Source organism: Sceloporus occidentalis, unplaced genomic scaffold (genome assembly GCF_023333645.1).
Source record: "Sceloporus occidentalis isolate IW3139 unplaced genomic scaffold, rSceOcc1.0.p SCAF_2, whole genome shotgun sequence".
NCBI classification, from domain to species: Eukaryota; Metazoa; Chordata; class Lepidosauria; order Squamata; family Phrynosomatidae; genus Sceloporus; species Sceloporus occidentalis.
The window spans coordinates 145231318-145244771 of NW_028316982.1; the positions used below are offsets into that span (position 1 = coordinate 145231318).

Here is a 13454-nt window from a genome sequence, read left to right on the forward strand (position 1 = left end):
GACCTTCGGGTCAGTATTTACCTTGTATGTTTTGTTTGTTTGTTTGTTTTAATTCCGCATTGGATTTAATACTTTTTTAAGGAGGGGAGGGTACCAGGGATTTTATATGTTCTGTATTTTTAACTTTGTTAGCCGCCCCAATTGTTCTCAGAGGGAAGGGATACAAATAAATTTTACTATTATTAATTTTTATTAAACCTCACTGAACACTGTAATGGGGAGGAAATGTGTTTAAGCTTGTTCTGCATACCAGCTGGGCACCTTTGTACTCCTTTGTCCTTAAGATGCACACAGTATTTCCCAAAATGAGTAGACTCTGGATTTAGCTATGGCAAAATAATGGAAGTTAAAATGGCACCTGGCAATATAAGCTTTGGTGGATCAGAGCCCATTTCATCAGATCTTGAAGACCTATGCTAATATCAAAAGAGGAGTGGACCATTGAGTTGGAAGTCATGTAAGTGAAAACAAAGCAGTGAATATGAAATGAGAAGCAGCACAAACAGCGCAAGCTGACAATTAAAGCTTAAATGTATGCTCTTCTTATATGCTTTGACATCACTTTAAACTTATGCACAGGCCATCTTCTTCTAAGACTGAGAGAACATGACTTGCCAACTTGGTTTTCTGCGACTTGTGCGGGACCATAAGTCCAACTCTGGTGGCAACAGGAACCACGTCTAGGGTGCATAGGGTTGCCATGTCCCGGTGGCCCCCTGGACAAACCCGCTTTTGGGGCCCCCTCCCAGTCCCAGTCCGGTTTGGCTCCCAGCCTCTGGTTCGGGGCCCGCGCGGCGCCAACCCATCTTCCCCCACCTCCCCGCGCAGCCGCGCCACCCACCTCCTCCTCCTCCGTTCCAAGCTGTGCGGCCACTGATATTGATACCGATACCCCAGCTACCCAGAATAGATAGATGTTCTCCCCTCAGCCTCTCCACCCTAATTTTAGCCCCCTTTTCCTTTTTCTTCTCTCTATTGTAATTTATCCTACATCATTTACTTGCGTAATTGGGACTGGGGTGGGGGAGGGAGGGTTAGGGTTTGGCTTTTACTTAAAATGTATATTTTACACATTTGAGATTTTTTTAAGATTGTAAGCCTGACAGCAGGGAATCGTCTATTATCCCCTCTGCTGATGCTTATTCCACTAAGTCAGGAGTAGGCAACCTTTTTCAGCCGGGGGCCGGGTTGTTGTCCCTCAGACAACTGGGGGGCCGAAGCCAAAAAATAAATAATTAAATAATTTTAAAATAAATAAATAAACCGGAACAAATTTAGGACAAACATTTCAAATGGAGGACACTTTTTTAAAAATGGAGGACACACTTAAAAATTTACTGATTTTTTTAAAAATGCTAACGTAAATGCATGTTTCGGAGGCTTCTATAGACAATTGCCCCCCTTGCCCGCCGCTTGCCCCCTCCTCCTGATAGGCCAAAGGCCCCACGCCCTCATGCGAGAGGCCAAAGGCTCCGGCAGCAATTGGCGGCAGGATCGGGCTGGGGCCGGTCCCAAGGCCTTGCCGGGCCGCAGGTTGCCTACCCCTGCACTAAGGCTTTTGTGGGAAAGGAAGGCATGTGCCGGGGGTTTCAGCAGCCTCCCTTTCCATCCCTCCTTTCTTCCTTTGAGGAGACTGCAATGGAGCCCAAGGTGCCAAGCTGTAGTAAGGAGGGAAAGGCAGGAAAGGAAGGCTCTGCTTTGGAAATCAAGCTCTCTGTGTATCCTGTATGTTTGTGTGTGTGTGTGTTTGCCTCTGCTGTTCGTATGGATGGGAATGGAGCTGAGGACTGAGGAGAGAGGAAAGGGTCAGTTTTGCGCAAATTCAGAACTTCTGTGCATCATAGAGTCCAGTGTTTTGAAATAGCAAAGAACTTTACTAAGAACACAGAGTCAGGAATTCAGTGTTTAAGTCAGAACTGCCCACTTCAAGACAAACAATACATTAAAACCCCAACACCTAAAACCCCACCCTCTTCCAAACCTAGCCCCCACCTCCAATTCCCATAGTGTATGCCCCACAGGTAACAAGGCCACGTTTCCCATTCCCAGAAACTAGCCCCCTTTCTCCTAATACCAGCCTCCAACTTTCTTCAGCCAACATTCCACACATTGCCAAAGCGATCATTCCCATAACTTTCTAGCCAGCTGCAACAAATCCCAGCCCCCCATCTATCTAACCTATACCACAAGCCATAAACCCCACCCAAATTTACAAACCAAAACAATTATCTATACTATTAGCAATTAAAACCTAATCTTAACAAAATACACCTTTAAAACACAAACAGACATATGGACAGACAAACCTTATAAACAAAATCACAAAGGCTTTTCCTTAGCCCCACTGAAGTAAAAATGATGTTAGTTCACTGCTGAGATTTGTGTGGCTTCTCTCCTGTGTGGACTCTCTGATGTCTCACTAGGTTTGACTTCAGAGAAAAACATTTCCCACAACGCTGGCATTTGTATGGCTTCTCTCCAATGTGGACTCTCTGATGTGTCACTAGGTGTAACTTCTGATAAAAACATTTCGCACAATGCTGGCATTTGTATGGCTTCTCTCCTGTGTGGACTCTCTGATGTGTCACTAGGACTGACTTCTGATAAAAACATTTCACACAATGCTGGCATTTGTATGGCTTCTCTCCTGTGTGGACTATCTGATGTGTCACTAGGCCTGACTTCTGAGAAAAACCTTTCCCACAACGCTGGCATTTGTATGGCTTCTCTCCTGTGTGGACTCTATGATGTGTCACTAGGACTGACTTCTGAGAAAAACCTTTCCCACAACGCTTGCATTTGTATGGCTTCTCTCCTGTGTGGACAATCTGATGTCTCACTAGGTGTGACTTCTGAGAAAAACCTTTCCCACAATGCTGGCATTTGTATGGCTTCACTCCTGTGTGGGCTCTCTGATGTGTCACTAGGATTGACTTCTGAGAAAAACTTTTCCCACAATGCTGGCATTTGTATGGCTTCTCCTCTGTGTGGACAATCTGATGTGTCACTAGGTTTGACTTCAAAGAAAAACATTTCCTACAATGCTGGCATTTGTATGGCTTCTCTCCTGTGTGGACAATCTGATGTCTCCCTAGGTGTGACTTCTGAGAAAAACCTTTCCCACAACGCTGGCATTTGTATGGCTTCTCCCCTGTGTGGACAATCTGATGTGTCACTAGGTTTGACTTCAAAGAAAAACATTTCCTACAATGCTGGCATTTGTATGGCTTCTCTCCTGTGTGGACTCTCTGATGTGTCCCTAGGTTTGACTTCAAAGAAAAACATTTCCTACAATGCTGGCATTTGTATGGCTTCTCCCCTGTGTGGACTCTCTGATGTCTCACTAGGTGTGACTTCTGATAAAAATCTTTCCCACAACGCTGGCATTTGTATGGCTTCTCTCCAATGTGGACTCTCTGATGTGTCACTAGGTGTAACTTCTGATAAAAACATTTCGCACAATGCTGGCATTTGTATGGCTTCTCTCCTTTGTGGATTCTTTGATGTGTCACTAGGCGTGACTTCTGATAAAAACTTTTCCCACAATGCTGGCATTTGTATGGCTTCTCTCCTGTGTGGACTCTCTCATGAATCAAATGTTCTTCTGTAAAGAAGGACAATGACAGATAAGACTGAAAATCAGAGTTAAGAAAGGAGGCTGTTACCCCATGAATTAGCCCTCATTAACACCTCCTTATTTGAGATTAAATTAATAAAGTTGCTGTGAGGAACCCAAGCGTGACCCTGCTGTTTATGCCCCTAAATCCATGGAATGACTGTATCCTTACTCACAGGAGCTAGCAAAGAAGAGACTGTATGGGGACTGCCTTGAAGGAATCAGTGGAAACAGACTGTGGAAAAAATACCCCATGAAAGATGTGCAATAATACTTGGATTGATTGGTGGCATCATATTCTGTGAGACTGCCATAGAGTGCTGAGTTAGAGCACATGGCATGATGCAAGCTAACTGCAGAGGTCACTTCATGCTGTTTGGTGCCAGGAGATGACTCAAAACCAATACGTTATACAGCTAAAATGGGGATTGGTGTGGATTGGACTGGAGTTGTGTGTAAAAGAGATGGTGAAGTTGATGGAAGTCAGAGAGGAGAGATTGCAAATATTTGTATTATTTAGCAACTCAAGATAGAGAACCTCCAAGGATTTAGATGAAATCAACTGTGTTGGTGACTTATTTTTAAGTGTGGAAAGTGGTCAGTTCATTATCAATATCTGTATCTGGATATTTGCTTCCCTACTCTGCTCTGTTATTGTTGAGCTGTATCTGGGAGCATCCCCCTCAGATTGTGCTGTATTTTGGCTTGGGAACACAATCAGAATTCAGAGCCAAGAAGGACCCAAGAGCCAGTGTGCTAATCCTTTATGTCTGATATATTTGCACCAAGCACCCATTGCATTCAATTTGGTTTTAGACCTGCCTCCCAATCCCCAAGGGCCCTCTCTTGGCCCTTCCCAGAGGTCCCTTCCTCGCCACACAGAGCTAGGCGATCCTGGCTTTGCTCCTGCCTTCCCCTCCTGGCTCCCATCTGCCAGATCCCCTTGCCTTTCTCCCTCTGCTCCCCAACCTTCCCTCTTGCCCATCTGCACTGCTTCAGCATTTCACCTTCGGCATCTCTTCTCTATCACAGACACACACCCACAGCGCCTGATGCATAAAAGGGACACTTTGAGGTTCATTTGTTGAGAAAGGCAGGATAATAAATATATAAATAATAGGAAAGGCAGAACAAAGGGGCTGGGAGCTGGACTCCAACTTTGGTGAGGGTAAAATGCCAGAAAGCAGGCTTACGACATCTCTAGGACGGGGATGAACTACTGTTGGCGATTGGGGGGGGGGGGTCACATTGCCCCCCAGGGGATCTCAAAGGCACCTCCACATTGTATTCCCGGGGGGTGGGGGATAAATAATATTTTGCCTCTCAATATCCAACAGCATCCCTTTGGGGAAGTGATGTCCATTTGCCATTGTTCTCTAAGCCATTGCAAGGCCAAGGGAGGCATTTTGCCCAAGAAGCCGCTCCAGAGTCTCAAAAGGCTGGAAGAGGGGCCAAAAAGCTAGGAAACATGGTCAGGGATGGGCTGAGGAGCATTTGGAGCCAAAACACATTTCTCTCCATGGTTCCTTCCCACAAAATCCTAGAATTGACAGTTTAAGTTAGGGTATTTAGAACCCTTAGAAAGTGGAGAGCAATAGTGCCTCACTAAACTACAAATGCCAAGATTTCACAGAATGTTGCTATGACTATTAAATAAAGTGTGAAAGGGATCTAGGAGTCCTGGTAGACCACAACTTGAACCTGGATCGACAGTGTTTTGCAGCAGCTCAAAAGGCGAATGTGATTCTAGGCTACATCAATATGAGTATAGTGTTATGGCAGGGGGTTGGACTGGATAGCCCTTCTATAGTTTCTTTCAACTCTATGATTCTATGTTATAGAATAGATGAAGGGAAGTAATAGTGCAACTCTGTTCTGCTTTGGCCAGGCCCTCACTTGGAATACTGTGTCCACTTCTGGTCACCACAATTCAAAAAGGATGTTGAGAAGCTGGAGTGTATCCAAAGGAGAGCAAGGAAAATGGTGAAGGGTCTGGAAACCATCAAGCTCTATGAGGAGTGGTTTATGGAGTTGGGAATGTTTAATTTGAAGAAAAGGTTAAGAGTGGATATGATAGCCCTGGTCAACTATTTGAAGAGTTACTGAGGATTGCTTTCTGCTCCTCTAGAGCAAAGGACACTGGACTGAAGCCACAGGAAAAGGGGTTCTACCTAAACATTAGAAGGTACTTCCTGAGCTATGCCACAGTGGAATATACCCCCTCAGAGCATGGTGGCGTCTCATTATTATTATTATCATTATTATTAATAATTTCTAAAGTTCTCCTTCTTTGAAGGTCTTTAAGGGTCTTTGAAGGTCTGTAAACAAAGGCTGGGTGGCCATCTGTCGAGGATGCTTTCAATGTGTTTCCTGCATGGCAAGGGGTTGGACCAGATGGTCCTTGTGACCTATTCCAGCTCTGTGATTCTATAATTCTAAAGTGGAATCACAGTGCCATCATAATCTAGAATGAAAGGGCCCTCAGTCTTCATAGTAAGGGCAATGAATTGAGCTTCCTTACCCACAGAGGCCACATTCTCGTAATTCTCCATCATCACATCATTGTACATAAGTCTTTGCTTGTTTGTCAACAGTTTCCATTCCTCCTCAGTGAAATATACCGCCACATCCGCAAAGGTCACCTGCAATAGAAAATAGCCCTCATCCAGAGAATGACTAATAAAAGGGGAGGGAGAAGCACATGATGCATCCCAAAAATTATTTGATCACCTCAGAATTTAGTCCAGGAAATAAACTTTAAATTCTGTTAGCAAGAGAAAAGCTACTGCCTTTGAGACCTAGTTTGTAATATACAATATAATCAACAATATAATTTAGACCATAGCTGGGTTACTGATAACCGATTAGCATACTGACTATCCTGATACGTATAGTACATTTGGCTTCCAAAGATTATAGTGCATTTAGCCATTTGTTGCCAAATTTCAGAGGCAAATGTCATTTCTAAAAAGCAGTTCTGGGCAGCACTGTGGGCTTGAGGGCCATGGGGCCACCCCCAATTTAGATCCGGAGACATTCTCCCTTATCCCCCAACATTTCACAGATGGAAAAAACAAGACGCATGTGGACAAGCAACGCCAGAAAGTGGTGAAGATGGTCAAAGTTGTTTATGAGGAAGATCACACAAGCGGGGAAGGGCACAGCACTTTGCTTTTGCCTCAGACTCCTAGCAAGGACATGTCCCTGCCCCCTTCTTTCTTCTCCTTTCCCCATGTTTGAGTTGATGGGGTGCAAACTCCTTGGCATTCATTATGCAGAAACTGGAGTCAGCTGAAGAAAGGGGAAAGTGGGAGGAGAAGAGAGAAACCAGGACATTTTAAACGCCCCCGAAATAATGGGGTGACAGAGGATTAACCAGGACTGTCTCTGCCAAACTCGGACAGTATTTTATTTCATTCCTTTCATAAATTGGCCCAGCAGTGACCCAGATGAAGCTGAGAGAACATCCTCATCTCACCACTGCCAGTCTAATAATGTTTAAAATGCCCCATCTTTTAAAACTGAAATGGGGAATTGCACCCTCCAGCTATTTGAGGACTATAGCTCTCATAATCCTTCACCTGCGGCAATGTTGGCTAGGCCTGATGGGCATTGTAGATAAAAAATAATAAGAAGGGCCCTCCCTCCAGTCCATCTGCCCTGGTCCAGGCATAAGAGGGAGTGAAGACCTGCTGGACTTTCCCCCTTCCCCACTGCCATTCCCTTCTCCTTTTGTTTCTTGTCTCTTTAGATTGTAAGCCTAAGGGCAGGGAAATGTCCAATTAACAATTTGATAGCCTTCTGGCTGAAGAGCGGGGTATAAGTAAATAAATTATTATTATTATTATTATTATTTGGATAGTGACTCACCAAAGAGCTGTTGTACCTCGGTAGCCTCTTTCTCTTGGAGCCCAGCTCCCTCTGGTTGGCCTCTCTGTCAGCCATCAGGTGGGCAGGGGTCCTGGTGGTCCTGCACTTGGGTCACTTCCAGCAAGAGAGGCCCCAAAGCCGTGTATAAGGAAGCCAAGATGAAGGTCCTGAGAAAAGGGACCAGGGACCAGGGTTAGGATTGGCTTGGCAAGAAACCCTGCAGCAGTCAAAGACAAAGAGAACAGCATCCTGCTGGGGACATACGCAGGTGACATATGCTGCCTTTGGGCCCATGCAGAGGTGGGTATCCCCTTCCTCCCTCTGCACCAAACAAAGCCCCCTGGACCTAGCATAGATTCACTGCAGCTCCCCTACACAACAGATACGCCATGCCATATTAGTCGTGGGGGATTAGGGCGTGGGAAATTGGAGAGGGCCCTGGTTATGTCCCCGTAGCTAGATGTGAAATGAGTGCATCATTTGCTGAAACCTCCTGACCTCCCCAGTGGCCCTCAGAGGAAGATGTCTTTGTTTTGCTTCTGGCTACAAAAACACAGCTGGATTCTTCTTCAATACCTCGCACCCAACACTCTCACCAGGCATTGAATGGCCATGTGAGATGGCTTCCGCCTCTCTCTCCCAGCCCCCAAAGCCCAGCCTCCCCACTGCCCCTGAGTCCCCTGCCTCCCCTTCCTCAGACCCCCACAGGCTCCTTCCTTTCTTCCTTCGCCCCAAAATGGAGGACCAGAGGCACAAAGAGACACACTTCCTTTTGGTCCAAGGAGCCTGACCTCCTGCTCTCTCTGGAGCCTCAGGAGAGAAAGAGAGGCCTCTGTTCAACTGAGGCCTCAGAGAAGGTTCTGGAAAATTATTCCCCAAAGTCACAAGCAGCACAAAATGGCCGCTGCAAAGATAAAATGGCCGCCTGTGCCTCAGCGCTTGGCAGTTGGCAGTTTGATGCCTTTAGGGAAGCCAAAATGGAGGATGAAAGGGCCCCAAAGTCAGAAGGGTCCGCAAATAGGATTCCTGAACCTAAACAATCCAGAAAGGTTTTCCTGATCACACACGATGGATGAGAGAACACAAAAAGTCCCCAAACAGGATTTCCAAACCTTAACAACACCTAAACATTTTCCTGATGCTATTGAAAGGAGGAACCTGATCCCCTCCTTAATTACAATCAATAGTGAAAGATATTAATATTAAGTGTGCCCATCATCCACAGCTCAGGTCTTGACCGCTCAGGGAGGCCAGTCCAGCGTCCGTCCTCCTTTCCTAATGCATTCCTCCTCTTTTCCCCAGCATCAGCCCCTTTCCCAAGAAGGCTGCATCTGCACTATAGAAATAAGGCACTTTGACACCGCTTTAACTGCTCAGTGCTATGGAATCCTGGGATTTTATCTTTGTGACACTTAGCCTTCTCTGCCAGAGAGCTCTCATGCCACAACAAACTACAAGTCCCAGGATTCCACAGATGGAACCAGGAGAGTTAAAGTGGTTTCGAACCGGATTGTTTCTGTAGCGGAGATAGAGCCTGAGTCAGTTTTAAAAGGATAGAAGCACCCAAGTCGAATTTTTATCCTGTTAAAAATGATTTTGCTTTTTTAAATTAAAACTAGTTTGTTTTTCTGTCTAATCCTTATTCTTCTTGTTGTTGTTGTTGTTTGTATGTATCATTCTTGGTCATATGAGATGGTCTGGTGTCTCGCCTTCCTTCTTGCCTGAAAATCTATCCATAAGAAAACTGGGGAGACTTTTAAAACCTCCCAAAGGAGGTACTTTTGGCCTAGTTTGGGGGGCAGCCTCCTCTTGGAAGCCAAAGCCCAATGTTTGTAAAGAGGAAGAATAAGGCTTCTATTAAAACTATCATTCCCATTTCTGATCCCTTTTAAAACCATGTTCCCCAGAAGGAGCAGCGCTGTGTAATAAGAAAACCCTCTCAGAAAAGACATACACTTCCTCCCTTTTGGCCCAAGGAGCCTGGCCTCCTTCTCTCTCTGGAGCCTCAGGAGAGAAAGAGGAGCCTCAAGCAGCACAAAATGGCCGCTGCAAAGACAAAATGGCCGCCTGTGCCTCAGCGCTTGGCAGTTTGACGCCTTTAGGGAAGCCAAAATGGAGGATGAAGGGGCCCCAAAGTCAGGATTTGTGAACCTTAACAACAGCTAAAATGGGAAACCAAAAGGCAATTCCCAGATCTCCCTGACACAGAGCCATGGCCATGACAGTGGTTCAGGCAAGAATGCCCAGGAGTGGTGGCACTAATGATGATTAAGGGGTGGAGGCAGCCCCATCCCTGCCCCACAGCCCTCAAAATATCACCATCACCACCACCATCATAGCTACAGCAGGAGAGCCATCCCCTTTGGGGAGTCCCACTCTCCCACCTTCAGAGAGAGTGGGCCATGCCTAGAAGGACTGCTGGGCTCCTTGCCTCCTCACCCTGAGGGCAAGGCCAAAGAAAAGCAGCAGCAGACCCAAGGCAGACCTCAGCAAAGCAGAGAAGCCTAACACTTCCAGGCCTTGTCTGTCTCTCTCCTCCTCACTCACTCTTCCGCACAGAGCTAAATAGAGAAACAGAAGCTCCTCCTCCTCCTCTTGAGGCTGGCCAATGGGGGCAGAGGAGCTGGAAGACCCCGCCCACTGCCCAGACTCACAGTTTGCATTCTGGCGGCCATTTTGTTTTCCGGCAGCCATTTTGTTTTCCGGCAGCCATTTTGTTTTCCGGCAGCCATTTTGTGTGCTGCTTGTGAGTGTGGGGAATAATGTTCCAGAACCTTCTCTGAGGCCTCTCTTTCTCTCCTGAGGCTCCACAGAGAGAAGGAGGCCAGGCTCCTTGGGCCAAAAGGGAGGAAGTGTGTCTCTTTTCTGAGAGGGTTTTCTTATTACACAGCTCTGCTCCTTCTGGGGAACATGGTTTTAAAAGGGATCAGAAATGGGAATGATACTTTTAATACAAGTCTTATTCTTCCTCTTTACAAACATTGGGCTTTGGCTTCTAAGAGGAGGCTGCCCCCCAAACTAGGCCAAAAGTACCTCCTTTGGGAGGTTTTAAAAGTCTCCCCAGTTTTCTTATGGATAGATTTTCAGGCAAGAAGGAAGGCGAGACACCAGACCATCTCATATGACCAAGAATGATACATACAAACAACAACAACAAGAAGAAGAATAAGGATTAGACAGAAAAACAAACTAGTTTTAATTTAAAAAAGCAAAATCATTTTTAACAGGATAAAAATTCGACTTGGGTGCTTCTATCCTTTTAAAACAGACTTAGGCTGTATCTGCACTACAGAAATAATCCCAATCAAAACTGCTTTAACTCTCCTGGTTCCATCTGTGGAATCCTGGGACTTGTAGTTTGTTGTGGCATGAGAGCTATCTGCAGAGAAGGCTAAGTGTCCCAAAGGTAAAATCCCAGGATTCCATAGCACTGAGCAGTTAAAGCGGTGTCAAAGTGCCTTATTTCTATAGTGCAGATGCAGCCTTCTTGGGAAAGGGGCTGATGCTGGGGAAAAGAGGAGGAATGCATTAGGAAAGGAGGACGGACGCTGGACTGGCCTCCCTGAGCGGTCAAGACCTGAGCTGTGGATGATGGGCACACTTAATATTAATATCTTTCACTATTGATTGTAATTAAGGAGGGGATCAGGTTCCTCCTTTCAATAGCATCAGGAAAATGTTTAGGTGTTGTTAAGGTTTGGAAATCCTGTTTGGGGACTTTTTGTGTTCTCTCATCCATCGTGTGCGATCAGGAAAACCTTTCTGGATTGTTTAGGTTCAGGAATCCTATTTGCGGACCCTTCTGACTTTGGGGCCCTTTCATCCTCCATTTTGGCTTCCCTAAAGGCGTCAAACTGCCAAGCGCTGAGGCACAGGCGGCCATTTTGTCTTTGCAGCAGCCATTTTGTGCTGCTTGTGACTTTGGGGAATAATTTTCCAGAACCTTCTCTGAGGCCTCAGTTGAACAGAGGCTCCTTGGGCCAAAAGGAAGTGTGTCTCTTTGTGCCTCTGGTCCTCCATTTTGGGGTGAAGGAAGAAAGGAAGGAGCCTGTGGGGGTCTGAGGAAGGGGGGGCAGGGGACTCAGGGGCAGTGGGGAGGCTGGGCTTTGGGGGCTGGGAGAGAGAGGCGGAAGCCATCTCACATGGCCATTCAATGCCTGGTGAGAGTGTTGGCCATTTTGTGCTGCTTGAGGCTCCTCTTTCTCTCCTGAGGCTCCAGAGAGAGAAGGAGGCCAGGCTCCTTGGGCCAAAAGGCAGGAAGTGTGTCTCTTTGTGTCTCTTTTTTGAGAGGGTTTTCTTATTACACAGCTCTGCTCCTTCTGGGGAACAAGGGTTTTAAAAGGGATCAGAAATGGGAATGATAGTTTTAATAGAAGCCTTATTCTTATTCTTCACAAACATCGGGCTTTGACTACTATCCCTGTTTTTAATGACAACTGTCCAATAATTTAATGGTATTTTATTTTGGATGGGAATGTTAAGGTCAGGGTTTGGGAGATCATGAAACAAGTTATTGTTGTATTGTATGGATATTTTTTATTGTAAGCTGCTAAAAGGTGGCCATTCTTGTGTAGTAATTGTCTTGTGATTCCACAACAGCCTTGTAAGGTAGGCTTCAAAGGCTCCTAGGGCTGGAAGGGAGCCCCAAGGGCCATGCATTCAGCCCCATTCTGCCCTCAAGTCCTCCAAAGAGATGGCCATCCAGCCAGAGACTCCTCCAATGCTCTTTGAGGCAGTGTATCCCATAGATTTGCTAAGAGGTCATGGGGGCCCACAGTCCCATGGGAACCGGTCCTTACTACTCCACTTTGGGAAAAGGAGACCCCCTCACCCCCTGGGCTATTTACTACCAGGAGTTACTAGGGCTGGGACTCAGAGGAGCTTCCTAGGCATCACCTTCTGCCCTCCATGGCCATTGGCACTGACCTTTTCCCCATTGCCTTCCCTCCCTCAGCCCTGTGGACCTCCTCCTCCTCCTTCGCACTCAGAGCCACCCTTCTCTGCGGCTGAGGAGACGCCTCTGACCCAGGAAGCTCCGGCCATAAAGGACTGCAGGAGAGGCCTTTCTGCAGGAATCAGGGGCTTTGTACTGAAGGTAGGCCTTTATTCCTGGAGCTGGAAGAGGACCTTTGTTTAAATGTTTCAGTCCAGGATTGTGTGGGAGAGCTGCAGCTGAGAGACTGGGTCCATGCTTGGCAGCCGTAAAGCCCCAAATTCAGCCTCTGGCAGCATTGTCTTCCCAGAAGGTGGAAGTTGGATTTCCAGACCCCAGACAGACACACAATGCGCCAGTGAGTCCTTTGTGTGGGGACTGTGTTCGTGTTGTTTAGTAGAGCTTTGTCAGGTATTTGTTTCACTGGGTTTATAAAAGGAATTTACATAGGTCTTCACTTCCCAAAAACGAGCATAACCCAGGATGCAATCTTCACTCATAAACCTATATACATTTATAGATTTTTGTTGTATAAGTGCAACATATTCAGCAGTGTGCATCTTTTAAAAAATATATACAAGGAAAAGTAAAGAAATTGTGATTTTGACAATAGATCCATTCAGAAACAATGCCCAGAAATGTACATGCCTCAATTTCTGTGTGGCTTTAGCAAGCAGAGGGCGGAGGTGCATACTTCATGCTCCTGCTGTGACTGACACACACAAACACACAAATGTTGTAATGGTAAATTTGTAAATCGCTTTGACCTTTTTGGTAAGACGGTATATAAATAAATTTATTGTTATTATATTATTATATTATAAACACAGCAGTTAAGCCCAGAGATTTGTCTCATTTGGAAAAATGAAATGATTATTTTCGCCAGTGTCTAAATGGGGAAGGGGGTGTGATGAGGGGCAGCCGTGGGTCAGATCCATAAAGTAATGCAGGTTTTATACAGCCCAGAGGCCGGAGTTTCTCCACCTGGGATATAAATCATAGAATCATAGAGTTGGCCATCCAGTCCAACCCCAT

The 13454-nt window shown here is 46.0% G+C and overlaps 1 protein-coding gene across 1 annotated transcript; it reads right to left on the bottom strand.

Moving 5' to 3' along the window:
- Positions 1-192: 192 nt before the first annotated feature.
- LOC149319110 (putative zinc finger protein 75C) lies at positions 193-9942 on the bottom strand. The gene is made up of 5 exons (XM_089508384.1): positions 9871-9942; positions 7487-7653; positions 6138-6258; positions 3461-3604; positions 193-209 (listed from the first exon to the last, which is right to left on the bottom strand). Exons 2-5 carry the CDS (start codon positions 7559-7561, stop codon positions 193-195), a joined length of 357 nt encoding a protein of 118 aa, XP_089364510.1. The 5' UTR covers positions 7562-7653; positions 9871-9942.
- Between the last annotated feature and the right edge of the window lie 3512 nt (positions 9943-13454).

What these genes read in the sequence shown, in the direction of transcription:
- LOC149319110 (XM_089508384.1), bottom strand. Translation starts at nt 7,561, where the DNA reads ATGGCTGACAGAGAGGCCAACCAGAGGGAGCTGGGCTCCAAGAGAAAG. An exon ending in CGAGGTACAACAGCTCTTTG is followed by an intron (nt 6,259 to 7,486) that starts GTGAGTCACTAT and finishes TTTCTATTGCAG; the next exon opens with GTGACCTTTGCGGATGTGGC. An exon ending in CGAGAATGTGGCCTCTGTGG is followed by an intron (nt 3,605 to 6,137) that starts GTAAGGAAGCTC and finishes CCTTCTTTACAG; the next exon opens with AAGAACATTTGATTCATGAG.